The sequence below is a fragment of the Corvus brachyrhynchos genome, unplaced genomic scaffold (assembly GCF_000691975.1).
Source record: "Corvus brachyrhynchos isolate BGI_N302 unplaced genomic scaffold, ASM69197v1 scaffold167, whole genome shotgun sequence".
NCBI lineage: Eukaryota > Metazoa > Chordata > Aves > Passeriformes > Corvidae > Corvus > Corvus brachyrhynchos.
Window position 1 is genome coordinate 1,114,316 of NW_008239547.1, and position 26,455 is coordinate 1,140,770.

Here is a 26,455-nt window from a genome sequence, read left to right on the forward strand (position 1 = left end):
ATCCATGAACTTAGTCTCTTCCACCAAAGAGCTGCAAAAACGAGATGTCCTTACACTCTGTAAGGACAGGAAGGAAAAGGATGATGTCATTTTCTACAACTTCATTGTGTTCCTTCAGCCAGTATTTGTCTCTTCACTCTTCAGATCTAATTCGGCTGCCTGTACCTACAGCACCTCATGTGCTGCTGCACCTCCCTCTGTGGGACTAGTGCCTTTCAGCACACCAAAGGATGTGGTAATTCTCTAGGGTCACAATCAGCCTCTGTATTGTTCACATTTGCAGTGCTTAACCTGATGATGTTTATCTGAATTGTTGACCAGTCATAGCAGCTTGCCCTGTTTGTGCTTTGGTATCTTGTAGGTGTCGTGTCTGTCCCTGCTACCCACTCCCTCTGCCCCCACAGCTGGTTTAGAAGTTCCCCACAGTGTTTTTGAATGCTCAGACAATAAATCTGTGTCAGAAATCCTTTGCCAGAGACAGGATGTATAACATACAATTGGAGAAGAGGGCCCTGTAATGGTCAGTGTGCTCAAATATTAGAGACCATCTGTATGGATCATCACATTATTCCGTGTACTGTGTTGCATTATCAACCTGCATGATAAAAAATCAAAATATTGCTCCATCCATTTTAGAACTAGTAATAAAGTGTTATTTAAAGAAAAAAAATTCTCTGCTAGCTACTTGTCTCAAGGCATGAGATTCACTGTTCCCACCTGGCAAAGCTCCTGGTTTTACTCTGTGGGATCTATTGAAACTTGGCAGAGCAGAAGTGGGTGACAGAATCTGAGAGTATGGAGGCTGGGAAGGAGTTAGGTTCCTAATGCAGAGAAAGGGAGTAGAAGGGGTCGGGGTCACTGTCTGGTCTGTTAGCTTACTAGGGTGCTACTTTATTGCAGATTGTAGCCAGATTTCATGGCACCAGAGGTGCTCTGTGTCATCAAAGGGCAAATACCTCTGCAGAGTTACCAATTGTCAGCACCATGAGAGCTGAGTGCAGTTCTGCAGTCAAGTTTTCTTCCACTGTCAAAGCTTCCCCCTCTACTTCAGTTTTCTGTCTTGCATCTTCTCTGGTTGCAGCCAGGACTGCAGAGGATTAATGAGGGACCTGATTCCTTGTAGACATAGGAGACAAAAATAAATCAGGTGGAGCTGATGAGACTGAATGGCACATGCTTAACTATTCTGCATAAAGGCTAGGTTCAGGTCGTTGCAGCTTAGTGTCCTGTGATCATTTTGATATATTTTGTGGTAAAGTTTGCAAAAGAAGCTTGTTAATTTTTTAATTACTAACACTGCAGTGCTGTGGCTCCCTGCCTTCAGTTTTGCTGATGCAGCTGTTTGTGGGATTATACTTAAATTGCATCAGTGATACGGCCTGAATTAAAAATGTTAAAAAGTTTATTTCATGCCATTTCATTGATCTGTTCTAAGGGGCAGCCCTACAGATAGTTGTGTCAGTAGCTGAGGGAGTGGTAGAGGGAGAAATTAATGAGGGGGAGGTGAAGGGAAGAAGAGAACCTCCTAAACTGGTTTTGCCGCTAGTGAAAATGTATGTCAGACTTCCATAGGCTTGGAGAAGTGGGGAAAGGTAGAAGCTGTTAACAGCTTCTCTTCTCTCAGATAGATCATCTCTTCTCATTGGTTTTAAGCTGCTAGCTTGCAGCTTTGGGGTGGGAGCAAACTTTATTGCACTGTGACCACCAATGTATACCAGGCTTCTTGCTTTAGGAATCTGGTTCAGTGTATGAGAAATTCAGTGAAATGAAGCTACCGTGTGTCTCTCGGCACTTAGTATTTAATGTTTGGAGAGCTGAAGTGTTAAGATACAGCTCACAAATATACTGCATATGTAGGATTTTGTTTAAAATGAACTGAGCAGTTCATTTGTGTCTTGACCAAAAAAAACCCAAAAAGGTGTAATGATCCCAGTCTGCAGGCAACTTGCAGAATGTTTTCAGCCACTTTTCTATCTAAATTTCACCATAGACTTAATGCTGACTTTCAGTAAATCGCTGATCATTTCAGTGTGAGAGATGAGTGAAGCAAAAGACAAAAGGCTACAGTCCTAAAGATTCTTCTTTCTGTGTGCAGCTCTTTATACCAGTGCACTGAGAAAAAATAATGTAAGAATTTTTCTATTCTACCCTCTGTGAAAGCCTCTGCTGCTAATATAATTTTTCTTACAGGTTAAGAAAGATAGTCTTACAAATTTCTTACAGGTTAAGATAGTCCTCAAGATATACTTTAGCCATATGAATTTCAGGAATGGAATTTCTAGTTCCTCAAATAAGTTTACACAATCTGTTTCTGAGGCACTTCTAGCCTCATAGGCTCCTTTATCTGCGGTCTTGTCAGTCAGCTGGTAATGGAGAATAGGGAAAAGGGAGAAGAACAGGTGTCCCACTCTGTTTGTAGGATATGGTGTTAAGTTCATGTCTGATGATGTTGATTTGCTTAAGAAGATTATTAGGTTTGTATGCTTTGAGTTGTCCCTAATCTGGAAATATATAAAGGTTGTAATAAGGTGATTCCTAGGTATAGAATCCTGTGTAATGGTGTTCCTGTGCTTGTAATTTGGAGCACTTGAAGTGGAATGTGTGTCAAATCTGTTAATTTCTGTCATCTCTGGTTTGGAATTGGTTCACATGCTTTAGGACACTTAAGAGATAAACATGATATTAGAAACTTGGTAGGAGGCAGTGATAGCAGAAAAACTATTCTGTTGTGAGCCTGTTGTATGTTGGAAGAATATTACATCATAGATGGCTTGGACCCAGGACTGGAAGGGACACTAAGCAAGTTTGCAGATGATACAAAACTGTCAGGAGCTGTTGAATCCCTCGAAGGAGGGAGGCCCTGTAGAGAGACCTTCACAAATTAGAGAGCTGGGCAATCACCAACAGTATGAAGTTTAAGAAGGCCCAATGCCAGACACTGCACCTGGGATGGGACAACCCTGGATGTACGGACAGACTAGGGAATGAGAGGCTGGAGAGCAGCCCTGTGGAAAGGGACCTGGGGGTCCTGGTCCATGGCAGGTTGAACATGAGCCAGCAGTGCCCTGGCAGCCAGGAGGGCCAAGCGTGTCCTGGGGGGCATCAGGCACAGCATCACCAGCCGGGCAAGGGAGGGGATTGTCCCGCTCTGCTTTGCACTGGGGTGGCCTGACCTCGAGTGCTGGGGGCAATTCTGGGTGCCAGAATATAGAAAAGATATTAAACTATTGGAGAGTGTCCAAAGGAGGGCCAGAAGGATGATGAAGGGTCTTGAGGGGAAGCTGTATGAGGAGCAGCTGAGGTCGCATGGTCTGTTCAGCCTGGAGGAGACTGAGGGAAGACATCATCGGCGTCTACAACTTCCTCATGAGGGGAAGAGGAGGAGCAGACTGTGATCTCTTCTCTGTGGTAACTGGTGACAGGATCCAAGGGAATCTGTCAATCTCTGTCAAGAGAGGAATGTTCTTCACGCAGAGGGTTGTTGGGCACTTAACAGGCTCCCCAGGGAAGTGGTCTCAGCACCAAGAGTGCTGACAGAGTTCAAGAAGTGTTTGGACTATACTCTCGGGCACATGGTGTGACTCTTGGGATGGTGCTGTGCAGGGCTGAGAGTTGGACTCAGTGATCCTTGTGGGTCACTTGCAACTCTGCTTATTCTGTGATCAAACTTACGATTTCCAGACATGCGGTCTTGCTACAGTTGTAGGGATAAGTCAACTTCCGACCTTTTTCTGAGACAGAAAGTGAGGTTGATTTTCGTCTCTCTGGATAAGTGGGAGTCAGCAGAGACTGTGTGGTCAGCCATAGTTATGTGCACCTGTGCTCGTCATATCCATGGCATGTATTTGTGATTGACCACCTTGGAAAATACAGAGATGCTAGAAGAAGGAAATACAGTAGGGAGTTTTTGGACTGTGTCCAAGCTTCTTGTCATGTAAGTCTACCCTATGCTATAGTTTTTGGAGGCTTGTCTCCAGAATTCCAGGGTGTGGAATCCACAGGTGTGGAATTGGAGGTAGAACTGCAAGTAGCTTTAATGGGTGTCACAGTTTCAAGATCTGGAGGAGAAAGCTTTATTTTTCACAAACTAACATTAATACTCAAGTAAAGGTTAAGGGAAAACACACCCATTCGCTTTTGAAGAATGGTTGCTTCCTTAATATCAGATAACAGTTTTAATGTGTATGGTTTCTTTTTCAATGCTTCTATGATCATTCCATTTTTTTATTTTATTTTTGCTTTTTTTTCCTAGAGATGTGAATTATGCCCTCATAAGGATGGTGCTTTAAAGAGAACAGATAATGGGGGTAAGTTTTATTCTTGCTTTCTGTGAACTCTCTTATTTTGTATGAGGCAAATCTGTGGAAAAAAAAAAATACAGGGATCCTAAACATAAACCAAAACACTGACTGCTTTGGAAAGAGATAACTGATTTACAGTAACACTTTTTTGTCCACTTTAGGTTCAATTTAGTTTGAGGACATCTATCATTATTCTTAGTTTCATTTTTAGGAAAAAAGTTACAATAGAAGAACTGCATTTTAACATAAGATTTTAATGGGTAAAATGGATGAATTTTATATGTATTTAGTTTGGAGCCTGAGCATCTATAGAAAGCTGTTGAAAGTGCACCATTCATGGAGGAAAGTGGAATTTTTATGTCTATAGTCCAGACTGAATGCACCAGTGCATTTTCAAAGGTTGGGTCTTTCATGCCTGATTTAATAGGTTCTGTAACAAAGAAGTTAGAGCTGGAAAGTTGCAGTAGTGATTACGTCTTCCTTGCATCTTTCTAATTTCACTGTTCAGGTTATCATCAGTACTGCTCCTGCTGACTAGAACTGCTGGAGAAAGTCTCCAGTGAATATCCGGTCGTGATTATGTTTATACTAATAGTTGGTTGATATGAGTGAAAAATTTCAATTAACTTTTCAATCACTTTTGGAATGCCACCTTCTCTCTCTAGTAGATACTTCTAAATTCCCATTTATCATCTATCTGTATAGCCTGGTCATTTTGATACTGAGCCCTTTCTCTTGTGAGAGGAGAAAGTATGATCAGATTCTGGATTTCAGTTGGACAGTTTGTGTAAATTGTATTCTGCAGATTCTATGCTGTGTACTAAATATTCTGGCTAATTTATATCTTAGCTTAGTGTTGATGCAGCTTTGCTATTTCTGTTGCAGTTGAGTTGCAGGAACACAGGACCTGCTCATATTTGTGCTGATCTACCCTTCCCTTGCATACCTTTGACTGCTCTGTTCATACATATGTATATGCTCTAGGTTTACCATTCTAGTGTCAACTGACTCAAACCCATTACTGAACTTAGTAGCCAGTACTTAAGTCTTACTCCTCTTTTTTATTATTCCTCTCATGTTGACATATGCAGTGTTGAATTAATTTCTTTAGAAATGGCAGCTGGACACTTCCTTTTTTAGGAAATAGTAATAAGAAAGCCTCAAACTTCTTGAAATACAGAGTAAAATTTGTGAAGTATGAAGTAGCTGAAGTGTTTTCTGGTTTTATACTTAAAGTAGTATTTGGGAATGCTTTGCTATTGTCTGTGGTGGTGTTGAAACTTTTTCTTTGAATAAAGTCTTGAGAACTTACTTTGATAGTGTGCATCAAACATCTGAGCGTCCTATTAGTTCCCTCTCTCATGGCTGTATTAATTGTAATTATGAATTCTTGTCTGAAAGTGAATTACTCTGTAAGATTGAAATGTTTTAAGTTTAAATAGCAAAGATACTGCACTGTACTATAATTTTAATACCCAATTGTTTTCATCAGTGAAAGCTTCATACTGAAAATTTCATAGCTGAGAGGCTTAAGAATTTATATTTTCTTCTATAAACACCCAGCCTCTGTAACAGATCTTGTCCATGGTGTTGAAGTTCTACTTTGTGGACCAAATATCCTTTAAATAACACCTTTACAGAAGGATGTGCACCTTGGAAAGTACTTTGACTGGTGTTCCATTTGGGAAATTTTCAATCTTACCTGAAGCTTTCCTTTCAAAGAGTTGCCTGACAAGAGATTGTGCCAGAAGATTTTTAGACTTAAGGAAGTACTGTTGAAGATCAGGTGGCTTGCCAGTTGAAAATGGCATTTACAGTAGGTTAATACTTAATTTTTTTTTAACGTTGTTACACCTTTTGTTGCCAAGTGAATCATAAAAAGATACAGGTATTTGACAAGAAACTTGCAAACAAACATTTCTGATAAAACCTTTTAAGGATCCAGCTTTATAAACTTGTAATTAATGCAGTCTTTCTCTAAGTATAGAAATAATTAAATGGTCTTAGCTTTTCAGAACAAGGGCAGAAATTGCTGATTTTAAGTCAGAGGGTTTTTCTTCCTTCTGCCTTCTGACAACAAAAAACTTCATTTTGTAGCCAGAAAAAAACAGTGTGCTTTTTGTTTTGAATATGCAGATAGCTTAGCCCATACATGGTCTGCTGCTCCTGTAGGTTTTCTTTTAACTGTCTTCTGGATATTTGCTTTATAATAAGGTGAAGAACTGTGTTTCGGGCATTGAAGGTACTGTATTTTCTTTTCTGTTAGGAAGCTTAATGGTCTACTGAGCTTTTACTATAGGGTTCCATGATTTTCTTAACCTGCTGTTACTGCAGTGAGGGTCTTTGCTATACATTGCTTCTTCCTCCTTTGTGGTGGTACTAGCATTTAAAATTTTTCTTTTTTTCTGCCCCTGCATTCCTTTTCAGCTACCTGAAAATTCCTGTGACCCAGCTGCCCGTGCTAATGCTGATACAAGGAATGGCCAGGAGTATTCTTTTAGCAGCAGCCTGTACATTAGCTGTCGTAAGTCAGTTGCACAACTGTAACTGAAGGCAGCCTAATCTTAGAGCTCTTCTGTAATGGTGTTATCTTGCCTTTAAGAGCTCTGGGGCACTATATATATTGCAAAGTAGTCTGGGAATCAAACTTGTGTTGTTTATAAGTATTATTAACTTATTATAATTAATTGACTATATAGTATGGTAGCATATGGTGTGGTTGTGTTGGTATTTCGTGTTTTGTCCTTCCCTCCTACCCCCCTAATAGTGCAAGGTTCCTCTGTGTGCATTCTTCCTCCTGCTCCCTGTCCTTTTACTGGCCTGTTGCTGCTTGTCTGACCTTTTGGAGATCACTGTTTTTTTAGATTTGCCTTTTAGGTTTTATATTTCTGTTTGGAGTCTGTTTGACTCTGCTTCTGCTGTGCTTATCAGGTTAATGGCGGTTCTCTAGTGCCATCTATGGCAAATACAGAATTGCAGTGTCTTGGTTTGAGAAAAATTTGGAGGAAAATGTCCAAGATGAACATCCCTTTGTTAGAAGGCAGATTTCAGCAGCCCCTCCCCCACCAGGTTCAGAAAGAAATTCCTCGGTGGAAAGTGAAAAAAACCCTATTTATTTAACAAGCAAAGTGCATGCAGGCATGGACAAAAGAATGAGTAATGTTAAATAATAAAACCTCTCGCTGTGGAGAAGAAGCCTGGGTAGATTTCAGAGTCCTTTCTGTGGGTGTGACTCTGCCCTCTCCAGAGCTGGGGTTTGGTGTGGGCCCCTCCACATTGTGGGGCCTCCCAGTGATGTTGTTCCAGACCAGAGCAGAACAGTCCCAAGAAAAGTTCTTGCCTCAGCTAGCAGGCTAGCTAAAAAGCAGAGTGTTAACTCTCCATCTCTCTCCTGAGAAAAGGAGCCGAGAGGTGGGAAAAAGCAGGAAGGTGCTTTCCTCGGCTCTGTAGCAGCAGGAACACAGGGGAGTGCGTGTGTCCTTGAGCACAAACCACTCTGAAGAATTCACCTGGCTTCTCTCCCTGCCCTCTCTTTTTCTCCCTGCCCCTTCTTCACCTGCCCTCTCCTGAGAAACAGCTTAAAGACGCAGGAAGGCACAGGATTCATGTCTGCATAGGGCAGACAATAGGGAATACAGTATCATACAGTCACCCCAGGACATACAGTTTTCAATGATTCCTTAAATAGGGCATTATTGGAGCAGTACTGTCATGGATCTTACAGAGAACTTAAGAGTGACAGCCTGAGATAGTAAGAGGAGGGGAGCGTATCGTGGAGGCCAAACATTTGTCCTGCTCTCTTTGTCACTATGGTCTAGATTCTTGAGAAAGGTCTTGTGTGCCTTCTCAGAAGTTTCCCAGCCTACAAGCGTTTATGCTTTGGGACTTTTTGATCCAGACACAGTATTTTTGTGTTTAATGGAAGACGAGTGCATCACAGTGTTCCCTTCTGTATAGAGTTTCATGTCCATAATGTTGTGTGGCAAGGCGTTGTGCAGTTGATCAATACCATGTGTCCATGGGGTTTCTTTTGACCCTCTTACCTCATGGTTTTATTTGATGCCATTTGGTATTTGCAGATTGGGGTGGCAAAGGTCATTTATTCTGTGTTCACCTTTCCAGTACCTCTTCCCATAACCTTTTTGGGTACATGGGAGAGTACACAGATGCCTGCCTGTTCTTGGCTTGGTGATGGTGGCTACTGGTGCTGTAATCAGAACTTGTAGTGAGCCCAAAGAGATAATTCTGTCTGAATTTGTATGGAATATGTCCTAGTCTGCTTCAGTGTCCCTCCTGTGCTTTCCCTTGTCAGAGACCTAAACTGACCTTGAGCAGGAGCAGCCAAAGTTCATTTGCACATGCTCATTCAGTCTCTGCACTGTTTGAAAATGGTCATTCTGCTCCTGCAGTTGCACAGATCTCAGAAACAATACTCTTGGATTTAGCTGAATGGAGTCTGAACTTGTATCGGTGGTGTGGCTTGTCTGTCAACAGGTTTATCTGTCCTAAGGATTGTTAAGAGTTGACTGTATTTAGCTACACATTTGATTTAATTAATTTTTAAGAGTAATAGGACATAGCACAGTTATGAGCAGGGTGTTGGTAAGAAATTTTAAGAATTAGCTTTGAATAAGTTTTAATATTTTGTCTGCCTAGTATCTGTGACTGTCTTAGGGCTATGGTTAAGTTTTGTGAACAAAAAATAATCCTTCCTGCATGTGGACTTTATTTTTACATAAGCATTAGGACCTTTTCAGTGTTCAGAAACTGGAATTATATAAATTCAGTTAGACTATTTACTGTTTTTCAAAAATTTTTATATATTCTTATTAATACTAAAAATAGAAAAGTAAGATTGAATTGGAAAAGGAACTTTTCTCTCTGAATATATTTGTTGACAGATTTCCTTGATAAATTTGGTATTCATGTTCATTTAGGGGAACCTTTGTGGTTCTAAACATGACTGAATATAAAAGTTTTTTAAAATTATAATTTTTAAAATATATAAAAATCATATGTATATGAGTTGCTTATTGATTTGCTGTCTTATGTGTAAGAAGGCTATCGAAAGATTAATTTTACTTTAGCTTGGTGGATTGGTAAGTGGATTAGTAGTTGGATAAAGTATAAACATGTTTTCTGAAAAACAGAGAAGTAAGAAGTAAGCATTTGCTTGAAGATACTTGCGAACTGTTGGTATTTGACAATTTCGGGCCTTTCAGTTCAGTATTATTGCCTTAACTGTTGCCGTAATTTCCTTTGGATTTTTGACACTCAGTGAGGAGGAAATAAAATCATGACCATTTGAACTGATTATAGCTTTTTGAATCCCAGTTCTTTTATCTTCTCATAATACTGAGTATGCATTCTGTTTTTTAAGCAAATTGTTCACTTGTATCTAATATAGTGCATCTCCCATTTAAATAGTTTTCTTGCAGTAATCTTTTTCCAGGATTTTCTGTAAGCTTAAAAGGTTTGATTTTGCTGTACAAATTGTTACTTTGAAGTCTGATTCCAGTGGATGATGATCAGGAATGCTGTGTAACAACATTCTTTGTGTGACTTTTCACCAAGACTTCTTTCATGCAGCTGCTTGGGGAAAGGCCAGCTAACAATGTGGTGGTTTTGTCATGGTCCAGGCCCTCTTCCCACCCCCTGGGATAGCGGCAGGATCTCCCAAGTCTGTAAAAACACTGTATGCTAGTTTTCCTGTTGCTGTTGTTATTATTAGAGTCTCACTGTCTGGTTTACTGTTCCGATGAGTTTTCTTGGTGTTAATGTCTAAGAATGTGGACAGTATAATGTTACATGTACACACTGAGACAGATGCATTTTGCAGGTGCTTACCTACGAATGTTGTGGCCTTTTTGAGTAGAGTTACAGCAGTGTGTGTATTTTTTTACTGGGAAAGAGAAAAAATTGATAAAAATTTAAAATACTGCAGTAATACAAATGCATGTATTACCATATAAGGTATTGTATATTTATGATTTACATTACTGATAATCATAATGTATATGTAGAAATTTTTTTTTAGAGTTTTAGGTGGTTATGTATACATTTCTTCCTTTTGTTGTATGATAGGATTTCTGGAGGGAGGTGAAGGAAACTCATTAATTCCATAGCATTCCAGCTAAAATTATTAAAGCTATTAGCTTCCTCAGTGGACCAATGGAATTTTATCTGTAGCTGTTTCAAAAACAAACTATTTGTTGTGCTGTGGAGTGATGATTTGAAATGAATCAATTCTTCAGTTGGGGAGCAGATTTTTCTAAATGGAGAATTTTGTGAAATTCAGTGGTAGGACTTCATAGGATGAAGCCTTTTCTTCATAGACAAAGAGTATTTATTTTATCTTTTTAACAAATTGTCCACTCTATACCAATGACGAGGTTGACTAACAACCACAGTAGTGAGAGCTCTAGTGGTTAGTGTGGCACCTTCTTTTTACCCCTCTTCAAAGAGTGGATCAAACAATATAATATGAATAAGGCTATATTAACTATAGCAAACTCTATATCTGTTTTTAATAGAGTAAGGAAAATGTGGAGATACTCACAGCTTTTTACCGGCTAAGCTCGTAGTTCAATGCCTTAGAAAGCCTCGGGCAGCCTAGAGAGGTAGCATGGGCAATCCAGCATTTCAGTAGCTCTAAAAGCGGCAAATGGTAGCTGCAAAGCTGATACCACCAGTAGAAGCAAAGAGGGAGAAATACAGTCTTCGGTTGCCCAATTCCTGCTATTGGAAGCTTTCAAACAGAAACAGAAACACACAGATGCTCGCAGAAGGAGTGCAAAGCCAAAGAGGGCGGGCCTCGGAGAAGGGGAAAGGGGAGGACTGGGGGCGGACCCGGGGTGACCGGCCAATCAGACACTGCTAAAGAGTTTGCGTTACATTGGTTTTGCCCGCGCTTGGAACAGAGGAGTTCAGAGCACACGGCAGAGGCAAATCCTGGCTTGTCTTGGGGAGGGGGAAGGGAAGGTCGGAACAGGCAGCAACAGGCAAAGACAATAACTTCAGCTGACAGATTTTTTGTCTGCAAGTTTTCTTGTTTTTACAGGAAAGGAAGATCAGGGTTAAAACAAAACTATATAGAATGTCTTAATGAAGAGACAATTAAAGGTTTAAAATAGTACTTAATCTTTCCCTTTGCCAAAAAGAGTAACAGTAATGGTCTTAAGTACATCTTTGAAAGGTGAATCCAGCAGAGTTGGATAGCCTTTGGGTCAGTCAGCAGATCTGGTAGTTGTGGAAACAGAGGGTGCAATTTCATGTAATCTAGGACAGCTGTTGACCTCTGCTGAAGTAAGAGGACTGTGGTTTTCCCCTGACTGGCTGTTACTGCACTGGTGGTTTTGTGTATGGTAATCATATGACCTCAGTGTGGATTGCGTCAACCCATTGACTGATCTTGCTCAAACGTAAACTTCTAAATTTCCCACAAATTTAGTAATGAGATGAAAAAAATTATTTGCCCTGCTGCATAGCAAACCCATAGTGCAAGGAGGGGGCAAGAATGTACAGTTGAAAGTGAAGAGTAAGGTGAGATCCTGCTTTTCAGTGACAGTTCACAGCTGAAATGGATTGAGGTGTATCCTTAAGTGACAACTTAGAGCAACCCTTATAAGAAACTAACATATCAATAAAGAAAGATTTTTCTGTGCTAGAATAATAAATACAATTCTCTTGTTTTGGGAGTGAGCTGTAGTTAGAAATAAAGTAAGACTTCTTTAATGAAACATAATGTACTCTTTAGGAACTTAGAATGCATAAACAAATTTTGCTCTGACATTGATGCTTGGTTAGGTGATGGTGATACTATCCCAGAACTCTTGTGCTATGAGGTTGGCTTCACAATTCTGGCCTCTACAGTGCGTTAGTGCTTTGCTGCACAGCTTCAGCACTGACTGTGGGTTGTAGTGGAGTCCCTACTCTGTGCCTCTTAGTTCGTAAGCAAGCCATGGGCTTCCCTTGTGGTGGATGGTAGGATGGATTCTAAGTTTGTTGCTGTTATTTTATGAAGTCAAAGCAAGGCTTGAAAATTTGTACTGGAAGGCAATTTAATAAATAAAAGTACTGTGAGTTTCTTTACAGGGAAAGTGCTTTTGAATCAGGCTTTGGGCAATTAAGCAGTAGTTGTAAAGGAAAAAATTTAGTTAGGTGGGTAACATACTGTGTATTATTTATTTATCTTCCTGGGTTTTCTTCGTTAATTTACTTTGGTAGTGTTTACTTCTAGTTATAGAGTTCTTTGTTGGCAACAGTCTTGTGTTTGCTGATGGTGAAATTGCTAGGACTTACTTGTTCTCTGTCACACTGGGATAACAGATCAACTATTTATTTTTGGCTAGGGGTCTGAAGTCTGAGCTTTTTAAACTCTGAACATTAGTGAACAATGTACATTAAAATTGTACCTGCTAAGTGTGTACTGCTAGGTTTGCACTGAGTTGAAAATCAGTAAGGCACCAAAAATAAAAATGCCAGTGAAAGACTGGTAACATTTGGATAGATTCTGTGGTGGTAAGTAAACATTTTGTGAACTAGAAAGAAACATAAAAATTGGCAAAACTCAATAGTTTGTCTTTCTAAGAGATAAATCAAAATAAAAAAGAATTCATTTAAGTGAAATGCTACAAGTCTCTTATGGTGTATTTAAACTTTTGAAGACTTTTCAGCATGAATTCCCAGTTTTTGATATTGGAAAATTGATTTTCATTACTGTTATCAAAGGAAGTCTTGGAGTTGGTTTATATGTGGTTTTTCATGTTGGTTTAAAGTTGGTAGAAGTTGTTTTCTAAGATCTTTCCAAAGGAAAATGTCTTAGTTATATTTGTGCAATGTTTTCTTAGAAAGCACACTGGATTTTTTTTTTTAAAAGGTAAGCAGCATTTCCCAAAGTTACTGAACTTGAAAGTACAGTTGAAGTAAATGTTTTTAACTTTGTCTATCACCAATAAGTAAAAATTAAAAATGATGATATTTTACAATTTCTGGATGGAGACATTGATTGTTGTAGAATACTGGGGTTTTTTTAAGCAAAAGAAGCAGTGAATCTGTCAGCCCGTGGTAGCCTGAGGGTTTTTTCCCAGCAGTTGCAGAGAGAACAATTCTGGTAAGAGTGCACAGAAACAAGCAGATTTGATGGCTGATTTGAATCCTTATGATTTAGGCCTTAGGCTTTAATTTAAAAACAAGAAATTAAGTTTATTTTAAGGGTAAGCAAGGCAAGCAATATCATCTGGTAAAAATACTATTATTGAGAAGACACATTTGTCAAAAGGCCACCATCTCAAAGACTGAAAAATAAATAAAAAAAATCTGAGTATAAGGGAAAATTTTAAGAACATTTTGCAATGTGTGTAATGTATCTGTGGCTGTTTGTCTGGATTCAAACCATGCACAACTAAAGTGAATGGAAGCTTATCATGGATTTAAAGAGTAAATGATATGGTTTATAGAGATGGGTTTAGTGAACTCATTTGGAACAAAAGTGATCTCAAAAATGGCATGAGTTCTTGGCTAATTTTGGAGAACGATTAAGAAAAAAATAGGAATATCTTGCTGTTATTTCAGTGCAGTGTTTGGGCAAAGAGGAAAGGTAATAACATAATTTCAGTTGCAACAGAAACTAGGGAGAATGTTTTAAATGTTTTTGAATGTGTAGAACAGTACTATTGGAGGTTTTTATTTTATAATCAAAAACATGAATATACAACAGTATTTTTCACACTTAAACATTGGTAAAGCTCAAAAGGACTGGATTTAGTGATTTTTTTCATTCCTGGTTGAGAAGGAGGGAGAATGTGTATAGTTGCTGATGAAGTTTTGGTTGTCTAGAATAATGTAGTAAGTGATTTGAATAGGAGGTTTATAGTGGCAAACTTTATGGCTTAGATGGAGTAAATGGAAAATACGTATTTTAACATAGTCTTAAATACCACACATCCTTTTAAATGCTTGCTTCTCATATGGGCTTCTATGTACAGTTTGGATGGGTGTCTGTAGAATGTTTCATTATCCCTGCAGACAAAGAAGGCAGTTATCATCCAGTAGGAAACAGTAGATAAAAGCGCTCAACTTTGAACATGGCAATAGGTCCTTTATTCTGCTGGGATTCTGAGCTCTGTGCTCAGCCTGAGTAGTTGTCTAAAAGAGAGGGAAATGTCAGCAGAGGATCGAGAAGGTGTTTCTGTACTGCGTTATATAGTCAGGACACTCTCAGTTGTACAAAACATTACAAGTAGAATCTGTGTATAGGTTAGTAGCTCGTTCTCTCATCAGAGAGACAGAAGAGACCTATCCCACTTTGGCTGTAGGTGTCCTTACTTCCATGCTTATGCTTTGCAGCAATAGTGACTAGTCTCTTGATGCTTAGGAAAATGGTTCTTGTTTGCCTGGTCCTCGTATGGCAAAACGGAATCTTCTTGACCTCCTTTAACTTTAAATGTTTTGTGGAGGACTCTACAAACCTTGAGTTCTCAAAAGGTGGAGATTGCACAGCAACTTTAGACAACCAGTTCTTAACCACACTTGTTATGGAAAAGTATCTTCCTTACTCTTCCTTCAGGGACAGCTGTGCCTCTTCTGACACTTCCAGGTCAGCTGGGTGTTGCTCTCTGAAAATTCTATATTTCTTCACCAGTTAAACTTTGGAAAAAAAAATATTTAAGAACTTGTGTACAGGGTGTCCTGAGTCCAAGTGGGAGCTGGTGCTGGACTAAGATTTCTTTTTTGGTGTAGTCATTTGAGGTTGGTAACATAAGGGTGCTGCAACAATCCCTATGGTTAGATATTGTTGGACAGATTGTGACTTTTCAGCAAGGTCAGATTATCTGGGATCTGAAGGTGCCAGATGGAAACCAATGGAAAATGTCCCTTGTCCTCGATTTCATGGGCACTTATTAACCCATGTTCAAAAAGTGTATTAGTGCTGTGGTGCTTCGTTTGTTTCATTGTATAGATCTTGGTTTTGGTCTCATGAAAGTTGAAAGCCTGCTATTGCCCACAGCTGTATTGGATGTGTGCTTTTGTGCTTTGTATTTGTAAATAGGGATATATTGTTGTACTGTTTTGATTTTTTCTTCTCTCTTTCTTTCTTTCTTCCTTTTTTTTTTTTTTGGATAGTGGTGCAGCACTATTCAGTTAAAGTTACTCCTGAAACTGGTTCCTTATAGTAAAAATTCTTTACCTACCTAAATTTCAGTTTGCTTAGTGATTTTTTTTCCCCCTAATGTCACTGGTATATTTTGTATATTTACGTAATAATTTCTCATTACGTGTAAGTGTAACTGGAGTACAGGCTTAATTACATCTGAAGTAAAAGCTTTTGCCATCTGATTATGTGTAGCCAACTGAAGAAAGTTTATTTTTTTCAAAATTTCAGTGTCAGTTTTTAATTGGTTTAATGGCTTTATTAGATGAATGGTGTTTCTGTTTGAGTTAATTTTTTGAGAGAAGAATTGAAGATAAGTATTCACCATTAACACCATGTTAACATTTATTTGTCTTTAGTGAGATGATTCTGGTTTAAGGCAGTTTGCAAGTCTTAGAAAAGCCCTTATAAATACTCCTTCCCTGAAGATATTTCAAGTAAATGAAAGAACAAAAAAAGGTTGTGGTTTTTATCGGGTTTTTTTTCCAGTCTGTCTGTTAATGATAATTTTAAAATGGTCTGTTGGAACAGTTTTTTAAAAGCAGCTCCAGTTGGCAGTTTATATTTTTTTTCCCCCTCTACCCTTTTATTAGTCTCATGCCTTTTCTGAACGGAATGATTCAGACTATTTGTGAGTAAAATTATGGAGCAGCACAGATACTGTATTTAGTTGCAGTTGAAATACTAGAATGATATGTGTGATGTTGACTTTGAATGTATAACTGTTGTGTGTGTGCACTTTTGTTTTCCATAGAAATTAATTATAACTACCAATTTAGTAAATGGGAAGGGGGAGGGACACCAGATCTGTTGGAAGAAACTGGAGAAGATTTGTGCTTTAAGAAAAGTATGTGGAATTGCATATGTACTTTTTATTCTAAATACCATTCCAGAGTCTCAACAATACTACTGTGAGCAAGCACAGCTTTGTGTTTAGCTGAGTTTGAGTCAAAGTACAGTTCGGTGAAGAAATTAAGAACCTTTAGATTCTGTAGAGTAGTTGAAAAGAGAAAAATCCAAGATGAAAGCTCAGAAAGGTCTACAGTGAGACAGTATATGGTGGGTTTTGTGTTGGGGGTTTTTTCTGGGTTTGTTTTGGTAGGTTGGTTGGTTTTTGTTTGTTTGTTTGTTATAGCATGCATTTGCACAATGATAATTTACTTTGCTTCCCTAATCTAATAATCTGCTAGATTATCTAATTATGTAAGTCTGTCATTTTATGTCCTTAATGTTTGCATACAAGTAAGCCTGGGTAGGAGGAAAGCAGAATTATTTTTGAAGTATACTGAGGGTCTTGTGACAAGAGGCTTTGGTTTTCCTCTTGGGGAAGAACAGAATTCACACCAAATTATTAGACACACCAAATTCACTTTCAGATGAGGTGATATTACTTTTAATAATTCTGCTATTAGTGTCAGTATAGCAATATGTTGGGTTAGCTATACAGCAGCTTCTGCTAAATTTACAGTTATGGCAGATGGTCCTCCACTGAAACAAACCAACAGCTCTCAGGATCTTTGTGTTGAAAAAAGGCTTCAAATTAGTAGATTTATTTCTGAGTTGGTGTTTTCCCCCACCCCCATCCGACCAAATACCAGACAATTAAGAATGTTGTCTTTCTCAAAATGTTGTTAAAGCACAGTATGGTAAGTAAGTAACCATTTATTGATGACCCCAAGTTAATGAGTTAGAATAGGACCGGATATAGGTATTAGTATTCCTATGAAAAAATGAGTTGGCCACATGTTTATAGATGGAAAAGCAAGAGATTTTGTAGAGGGGATGTGAGGATGTGTGTATGTGTTGGGATTTCTTTCTACAGAAAGAAACAGGAGTCCATTCAAATCAGAACAGCATTTTTAAAATGAAAATTATACACAGAAGTCTTCTATGATGGTAATGCTTGTAAGAATACCAGTTTTGCAGGATTTTGTGTAGCTTTTATGCAATTACTGTGTTAATCCAAGAAATTAAAAAATAATAGTTTTTTCTGTTTGTGTGTCACTGTTTGTTTAAATCATTAGTAGTTGAATTTCATAGAGTATTACTTGTATAATTTTTCCCTGACTACATTAAAAAATGTATTACTGATCATCTAAACTTTGGATGACAAAAATGAAATGTAAACATGACTTAAGTGTAACTTCTGTCCTTAATATTCTAAACAGTCAATGGAAAAAAAGTGTTGTAAAAGGTTCTTTGTACTATAATTGTACTACATTGAAATGTCCTTTGAGCTTCTAGAAAACGTTAAATACAATTATAACTTTTTGTAGGTTGGGCTCATGTGGTTTGTGCTCTGTACATTCCCGAGGTGCAGTTTGCAAATGTTTCTACAATGGAGCCTATCGTGTTGCAGTCTGTTCCCCATGATCGTTATAATAAGGTATAATTATATGTCTTTTTATATCTAATGTATTTATTTTAAAACTTGTGAGCTTTAATAATACAAACCCACACTTCTTAGAATGCACTTTATATAAAATTCCTAAATGTGTGCAGTAATGCTGTAAGTTTTCTGCAATGTCTTTATAGTAAATTGAAGAAATAAGAAGGCTATATTATTAAATTAAGCTGTAAGGTTATCTGCCATGTCTTTTTAGTCTTTTACAGATTAGGGACTGTTTTGTTAATTAAAAATATCATGATCTTTGAATAACAGTTTATTTTTAAAGGAATCTGAAATATTTCCCATAGATTAAAATACTGTTGCAGCTTATATGAGATGTTATTATTAATGACCACAAGATCTTAGTGTTTTAAGTGTTGATATGAACATAAACATATTCATAAACATTTCTTTTAGGACAAAAAGGTATGCTAATATATTAAGACAAATGCTTGCAGGCTTTTGCCTTTGTAAACAACATTCACTTTAGTGGGATTGTTTGCTTATAGAAGAACTGCTCCTAAATAAGTGTCCTTGAGATGGAATGTTTTATAAAGTGTGGTGAGACTTTAAATAAAAAAAAAAAACCCAAAAGGCAAAGCAATAAACCAGTAACTTGTTAGTGTTCTTTATTGATAGTTACATTTTTCTTATTTCACTTGTGCTACTTTCTCCTCACTTAACTACATCGATCTTTGTATGTTCCCTTTTGCAGATGCAAACTGAATTTCTGATTAGTTGTGGTACATATTTTTCTTGTGTTGTTCTTTTAACCTCTAGTTTATTTTTTTTACTTTATTTTGGAGTAGTTTGTGGACACTGGAGTGAAGTAGGAATAGACTATGTTATAAAAAAGAGAAGAAAAAGGCATGCATCACCTTTTGTGTTCTTCCTGCAGACCAGTCCTGTTCACGTTGTCTCTGTGACTTCTCACACGCCCCCCCCCACCCCCTTTTGAGTTTCCATCTTTGATTTATGGGCTGTCCCTCCATTTTTCCAAACTTCTTTCTTTTTTCTTTCTCCGGTCTTTTCCTTGTCTGTGTCAGTTTCTCCAGGTTTGTCCGTCTTATTTACCAGTGTAGCTGAACGACCAGGAGTAAGCTTTCTCATTACGTTCTGCCTGAGCATCTCTATTGGCTTCTCACTATTGGCTTCCTACTGTGTTAGCAAGAACATGCAACAGTGAGATGCAGTGCAGGACTAATAAAATGTTTGTGCTTGGACATGAAGCAGTAATGATTTGCTATAACAGATGAGTTTATTTTTTCTCTCTCCTCAACTCTGAGGAAACAGAACATCTGTTTTCTTCTTTTTCCTTGAGTAGTAGTCAGTCATAATTATTTTTTTAATTGGTAGTGGTTCTCCCTTAATGTACTTCAAAAATTTAGTGGAGCGCTTTAGTTTTTGTTTTATCTTGCAGCATTTCCATTGATGGTAATTTGATATTGGATGAGTGAAACCTTCAAAAAATGTACTTCAAAAATGTACTCTGTGTCTTTTACTTGTTAAAAAAAAATCCATTGTTGGTCTCTGTCTTTAGTCTTTAATTCCTTTTCATCATAAGTAAAGTTGCTTCTTTCTCAAACAGTTTTTGTTCTAAGTATATGACATGTAGTTGTGTTTTGCTGTTAAAATTCCAGTTTCCGTTTTTTGTTAGTCTGTAGTTACTATGATTTTTTTCTCACTAGATAGTTACTAGCACCATGCAGTTCATGTAGAGAGAGTTCCTGATGTTTTCCAGCTCTTAGCTTTCTGTGCTCTTGGCAGGTGTTCTGATTGAGGCCTATTTGCCATGTTAGCAGTCAGCCTAAAACTACTTTCATCTGGCCACTACAGTTTATTGTGAAGTACAATGAGACCTGTGTCAGAAGTGTCAAGGTTTGGGGTCACACTCCAAGCCTTCAAATTATTATTATTTTTGTTCTGTCTTTTTACAGAACTCAGATTTTGCTGACATTGTTTAGTCTGTTTAGGTCAGGGAGATAGTGGCTGTGGATTTCAGGGGAATCCAAGAAATGCCTGTGCTGCAGTTGGAAACCTCTTGAAACCGATGTAACTTCAGTGCCAACAGCAGTGTAGTTGCAACAGTACAGAATTTAAGAGGTAATGCCTGACAGGGGAGTCTCAACTTTTTTGCTAAGTCTGTAGCTGGTGCTGAGTTTGGTACTGCTATGGCTAAGCTGCCATGGGTTCCCAAGCAGGCTGTTCTTGAGCAATACTCCCCCAAACCAATAAAACTATAGTTCCTTTTTCATGTAGCCTGCAATAATTTCACCTTCTACTCCCATGGCTATTCAAGATAAATTGTGTTTATTTAAATGATATGGTTTTTTAGATCAGAAATTTTGTAAAGCATTTCACTTTGACTATTAATTTGAGGAAAAATGGGAAAGAAAAGCTGGGTTTTTGAGAAGTAGATATGACAAACAGTTCTTGAAACATTTGTTGCACATTGAGAATGAATGTAAACATGTAATTAGGAAAAAATGACTGGAGTTGTTTCTTTTTTTAGAGAGGCTTAGTGATAATTTCATTCTGTTTGTCAGCTCGGGTTGGAATAGAAGATTTTAAGTAAGATGTTATTTCCTGTGAAGTTCTGAATAATTCTCTGTGCATGACCGGATACATACAGAACACTAGCATATGGAATTGGGGGGGAATAAAGGCCAAAGAAAATTACCATGAGGGAGAAATTATACTGTAGTCTTTAAAGTAAATATAGTTGAAGTTTTGCCAGGAGATAGTACTTAATTTAATGTTTGGGGGTTTATTTCCCTATGCACTTGTTTCTTTACTAAACACTGCAAAATATGCAATATTACGCAGTACAGTAATTTTAAATGCAAGAAGAAATGCAGCAGATGCCAAAGCATGGGGCTTGTCCATATAGAGACACTTGGCTGCTATTTCCCTAAAGTTTGCCTGCTTCTGGGATAAAAACCATCACATTACAGAATGAATCCACTGAATGATTTGATTAATGGGTTTCCTATCAGGAAAGCTCTTCTTACACAATTGCTTCAAAAAATGAAATGGACTATCAGTTGCTCTTCTTTTTAGAAATAGGTTTTTGTTATTCCTTGGATGCATGGATAATGTATTTTTATTTTATGTCAGCTTTATTTGTTTCTTTCAGGCTCATTTGAAACTATGTGATAAGTGTATATAATTACTGGTTTTAGGAATCTCTTTTAGGAACTGATTAAAAGATAAGTGCATTCGGAGTTTCTTGATTTGCCTGGTAGTGAATGCAGCTGGTAAACTTCTCTTTCAGCACTTGCTGCAACAATGAGAAATTTCTGTACAATTCCTAGGTTTGATTTTGTGATCAGGGAATGCCACTGGGTAGCTGTTATGAGTAAACTATTGCTCAAATTGATTTTTGCCTTACAAATTTTTTTTTTGCCTCATCTTCCCTTCTGTTTTTGCTTTTGCAAAGAAGGTTTACACTTTGAATCTTTGAAGGGAAAATACTGACAGGAGCATAAAGGCAGCTGTGCAAAATATATATTTTGCCTTTAAAGGAAGTAAGGTATTTATTGTGTGTTTTTGAGTAACACGTCCTTGCGGAGTCAAAAGCTTTGCTTGTTTTCCAATGAATTTGGGAGAGTACTCTCTTCCCTTAAGAGCTTTGACGAAAAGCGCAGCTGTAGGTTGTGGGACACAGTTTTAAACTTCCACATTCCAGAGGCTTCAGAGGTGTAACATTTGCATGGATTTGCAAATGCATGCAGGTCTTCCTTTGTGAAAGAAAGACAGAGGTTCTCAGGCTTCTGGAATTGTTTGTGTGTCTAAGAGATGGTACAAATATGAGAAGCTCAGTTATAGAGAACTTACTGTCTGTGTTGGAACAGGAGGGTGAACCTTCTTTTGTATCTGTTTCATATGGAAGACTAGGAAACAGCTTTAGTGTTTCTCATGACTACTGTAGGAAAGTTCTTTGAGCTTGTTAAAATGAGTAGTCAGTCCACCATGTTGTGTTTAAACTTGTTCATAATGTAGCTGGTTGTTTGTTGTCATTTTAAAGTCATTTTACTGTAAATTGCTTTAAGAGGTCCTGAAACACAGACCCTACGTGTAGTGTAAACATTGAAAAATGGAGTCTACATCTCTACTAAGTGGAATGCTTGTATTGCTTTTCTTTCTGAGCTTCAGTGAGGAAAAAACTTAAAGAACTTGAAGCCAAACTCTGAAAAAAACCAGAAAGTAACTGGAGATTGAGTTTTATGGGGTTTGTTGAACTCTCTGTTTATAGAGGTATCTTACTTTGAAGTTACTTACACTTAATATAGTGACTCAGATGAGGTTGATAGATCATGACCTTGTTTGTTCCTAAAATGTGAATGTGTCAGGTCATGGTATGGAAAGCTAAAAAGCAGCCAGTCTCAGACCCTGTCAAACAACTGAATTATCAGTGTGCACCACCTTGATGTACAAAAGAAGCAAGGCAAAGAATTAAGTAGGATTATCCCCTTTCTGATCTTTCAGATGTGAGGTTGTAGGGTATGATTTTAGGATATATTAGCTTTTTTAAGTCTTGTGGAAACTGTACAACAATAACTTGGCTACCTTCAAGCCATCGATATTAACAAAAATGCTTTAGTTAGCTGACATCTCCTTTTACATGTTGTTCTAAAAACCTCTGTAAAAGGCTGTTCTGATCTCAGAATTTCACTCATTTTCCTGTCTAAGTAATACTGGTTTGCATTGTATAATTTTTTTTAAAATTTCAGTGGTCTCTTGGTCCATTTTTTTCCACTGTTTTCTACTACCCATGGCTGATGTTATTTTTTTTTTTATTACTCTACTCATTCTCTGCCTCACTGAAAGGAGGTTGTGATAAAATTGTAAGTCAGTTAAAATACAGAAGTTTTATTTTTTGGCATTAAAAAGTTTCTCTTTTCTCATTTAAGATCTTATAATGGGGTTTCTACAGAGGTAGGAGTGTCCTTAATGTTTATTACTCAGTAAGGTTCTCTCATTTCAAAACAAGCACTTAAACCACCTAAGTGCTGAATGATACTTTCATTAAGAATCTCTTCTTAAATTGTTGAATTTTACACATGAATGTGGGATGATATAGAATCTCTCTCAGTGTCAGTAATTAGGAAAGGAAGAAGTGAAAACAGATCTAGTTTTGCCTGATGTTTCTCCCTGGAATGCTGGTGAGAGATTGTAGTGATGCCTAGTATAGTAGCGAGCTTCCTTACAGTATGTATCCATATTTATTGGCCATGTGTTTAAAAAAAAGGTATTGAATAATGAGGAAGAATTTGGATTTTTTGTCTTAATTTTTTTCTTTGGTGTTACTAAGAATGTCTTTGAAAAGATTAAAAATTGCCACAGCATCCCAGTAAAAGAAATAAATTGACAGAAATGCTATGAAAAGATTTCCAGGTACTAGATAGGTTGTTTTCATTTTAGCTTGTTTTGGAGGTTAAAATGGGTTTGGTATACTGATGTAAGCTCTTTTACAGAAGGTTCTTGCTTGATTATTTTCCAAGATATGGGGCTGTCCAAGTCATGATGAAGTAAAGCCATCCAAGTAAAGCAGAGTTCTGTTAAACACCAATTTGATTAAAAGTAGATGAGCATCATATGAATATTGAAGCATGCTATGACACTTCTGAAAATTCTTTGCACCAAATGTACAAATAAAATTTCACGTTTGCAGTTTTTTCTGTATGTAATTGTGTAGATATATGTGTATACCATATGGTACCTTGTACCATTTGGCACTCAAGTCTAATTTGATGTTTCTGAATGCCACCAATACAGGTTATGCTAGATGAATATGAAAATGATTGGGACTTAAAAGGATGTAAACACAAACTTGAAAGCAAGGACAGGTGGCAAGCCTAGCACTATTAACCCTTGGCTGTTTAACCCTTTGGCTAGTTGACAGTGGTATGAAATATAAGCAAATTATTATTTGTACTGCCTTAACATTGGTGAAGTGTTACTCAAATCCTGAGAGTTTACCAGGTGATCTCCTTTTGCTAACAAGCATGATTAGGCTTTCATAAAGAAGTTCTTATACAGGCTTAGCTGCAAAATGCAGTAGTTCTCAGCATAGAATCTCCTGTAACACAGAATTTATTTTTATGCTTCTTATCAAGTAAAGTATTTTCTCTTTGATAGACATGCTATATTTGTGATGAACAAGGCAGAGAAAGTAAAGCAGCCACTGGTGCTTGTATGACATGTAATAAACATGGATGTCGACAAGCTTTTCATGTAACATGGTAAGTATATTTTATTATTTAATATCTCTGATGTTCCAGAAAGAATCAATGCACACAGTGTAATGAATAAACTCTTTATTTAGTAGAATAAACTCCTTATTTAGTATTTACATCTTTGAGTAAAGAAATACTGTAAAGTAGTTTGTTTTTGTAATAATTGTGTTTACTAACAGTATTGCAGCAGCAGCATGGATTCTGCTTTGAGCTGCAAAAACTGTCTGATAATACTCCCTTGGGTGGTATTAAATGGTGTGTGCTCCTGTGAATAAGTATGGGGGTGGGGGGGTTGTGTTTTTTTCTTGGTCTTAGGTTATTTTTCTTAGAGGGTATTTAATAGGATATGGGAGTGTGAAGACATTGTTTGTTTGCCTACTAACTGATTTTGATGTTTACTTTTGGTAAATCACTGGGAAAATTACTGAGCTGTGCGTAAAAATGCACTAGACTCACCCATTCCAGTACAGATTTCCAAACATTTGGGTGTAACTCACTTCACTGGTTTTATCTAAATGGTGCAGATCATCCTGAACTATTCAGATTTCATGTATTACTGCTGGAGAAAAACAGCTGTGTCCTTCACCATCTGATTCATTCCACTTTAAGATATTTAGTTTTACTTGCATTCAGGAGATGCTCGTTTCACTTTATGGACTTCTAAAAGAGGCTGGATAATTACATTAAACACATGTCAACAGGTGAAAGGAAGCAAAAAGAATTCTACTCCAAAATTTACAGGCATTATTTGTTTTTTCAATTTCAGCTGAAGTTATTTTACAGTAGATAGCAGATTTATATAGGCTGTCTAGCTACATAATCTGTGGATTTACCTGTGTTTTATGAGTTCCCCAGTATGCTGCTTCATGACCAGTTTAGTCAGGGAAATGGTACTCGCACAGCAACTCAAATCACTTAAATGTATTTTCTTCAGTGTACCCAAGTGATAATTTATATGTCTTGTGCAGATCTTAAAAGGATTTAATCCTATTGTTTTGGTGCTGATAACTTGGCAACTCTTAATTTATTTTTTTCTTTTAATTGCTTTACTAGTTGCCGGTTATATTCTTTCATAGACATCTAATTTTTCATTGGATGTGATCAATGTCAAGTTTCTTTTTATGGTGAAAATGGACTGTGTTCCTCAAAGCGTGCACACCATGTAAAGGGATTACTTACAGATGTGAAAAAATGTATACCTCCAAGTGCTTGTATGAAAAGGTCTCTTCCCTTTCAAACACTTGGATACATGCAAGAGTCCTTTCCATCTTTTTATTTTATTCCAAAGCCCTGTTTTCAGTGGATGCTGTGAAGAACATGAGACTTACATTCAAAATTTAAACATTTATCTTGCCAATTTTTAGAATGTTTTGGTTCAGAAACGTGGTCTATACTACAAAATTGTATCTGGCTGGAGAGTAGTGTAACTGGAGATAGTTAGACGCTTCTGTAATATTTTAAAAAAATGGAGAAAAATGTGAAGACTACAGAAGGCAGAAATCCAGGGCAAGGTGTATCAATTTGGGATTATCAAAACTAATGTCTAATTAAGAATGAGCTTGAGTGCATCTGGTTTTTGTAAGACAAGCTTAGTACAATAAATCTTTGCTTAAAGACATCCTCTTAATTACTTATTTTTTTCTAGTTGGTATCAGCTGCAGATGTATTTCTGGATTTCCCAAGAATATGTTTTTAAAAAGCGGTGAAAATTAACCACATTATATAGTCTTTCATTTAAATACTCCTGTGTATCACTTTGACTGTAACATTGCATTATTATGGGAATGAAAATTATATGGAAAATGTAACAATATTTGGTTTGTCAATATCTAAGTTGGTTTTGATAAAGAAAATGTATCAACATTACAAATGGTGAAAAGCAAAATTGTTTTGAAAAAAATGCAGTAGAATAAGGTAGTAATTAGCCCAGTCAATGCAACTTGTAAGTGTTCTTTTTAAAAGAAATTAGTCTGCCACAGTATTGTAAACTAATAAATACAGTTTGATTTACTATGTAATTCAAGTTAGGTTAAAAAAACCCAGTCATTTTCATGGCAAATCAGAGAAGGATGTATCCAAGTTTTCAAAAAAACTCTTCTTTGGACCTATAGTATGGCTTTGTTAAAAACTGTTCTTTCCTTAGATAAATTTTGGCTTGAATTTGAGCTAAGAGTAATTTTAGATTGCTACGTTTACTTATTTCTGCAAGTAGCTGCATAGTAATTGTAGATTTGCAAGCTATAAGCTTGTTTGAATGGCTTAAAGACTCTGAAAAAAGGCAACAGGCCGAAGTATGAGTGATACATGTTTTTCCCTGGGCTACAAAGGTTGGTTATGTGCTCACGTGCCACTGGAAGTCATTTGTGTAGAAATC

General features: G+C 37.2%; 1 protein-coding gene across 4 annotated transcripts in view; it reads left to right on the forward strand.

Annotated features, from left to right (window-relative positions):
- The window catches only part of MLLT10 (myeloid/lymphoid or mixed-lineage leukemia; translocated to, 10), a 127,943-nt gene that overhangs the window by 17,536 nt on the left and 83,952 nt on the right, over positions 1–26,455 (forward strand). For 3 of the 4 annotated variants that reach the window (XM_017741441.1, XM_008639308.2, XM_017741440.1), the window contains exons 3-5: positions 4,253–4,307; positions 17,730–17,839; positions 23,984–24,087. Coding sequence is in view for 3 of the 4 variants with exons in the window: in XM_008639308.2 (XP_008637530.2) it covers positions 17,792–17,839; positions 23,984–24,087 (152 nt within the window). In the remaining variant the exon portion in view is untranslated. The remainder of the gene's footprint in view (positions 1–4,252; positions 4,308–17,729; positions 17,840–23,983; positions 24,088–26,455) is intronic. The other variant, XM_017741439.1, reaches the window with a different exon arrangement.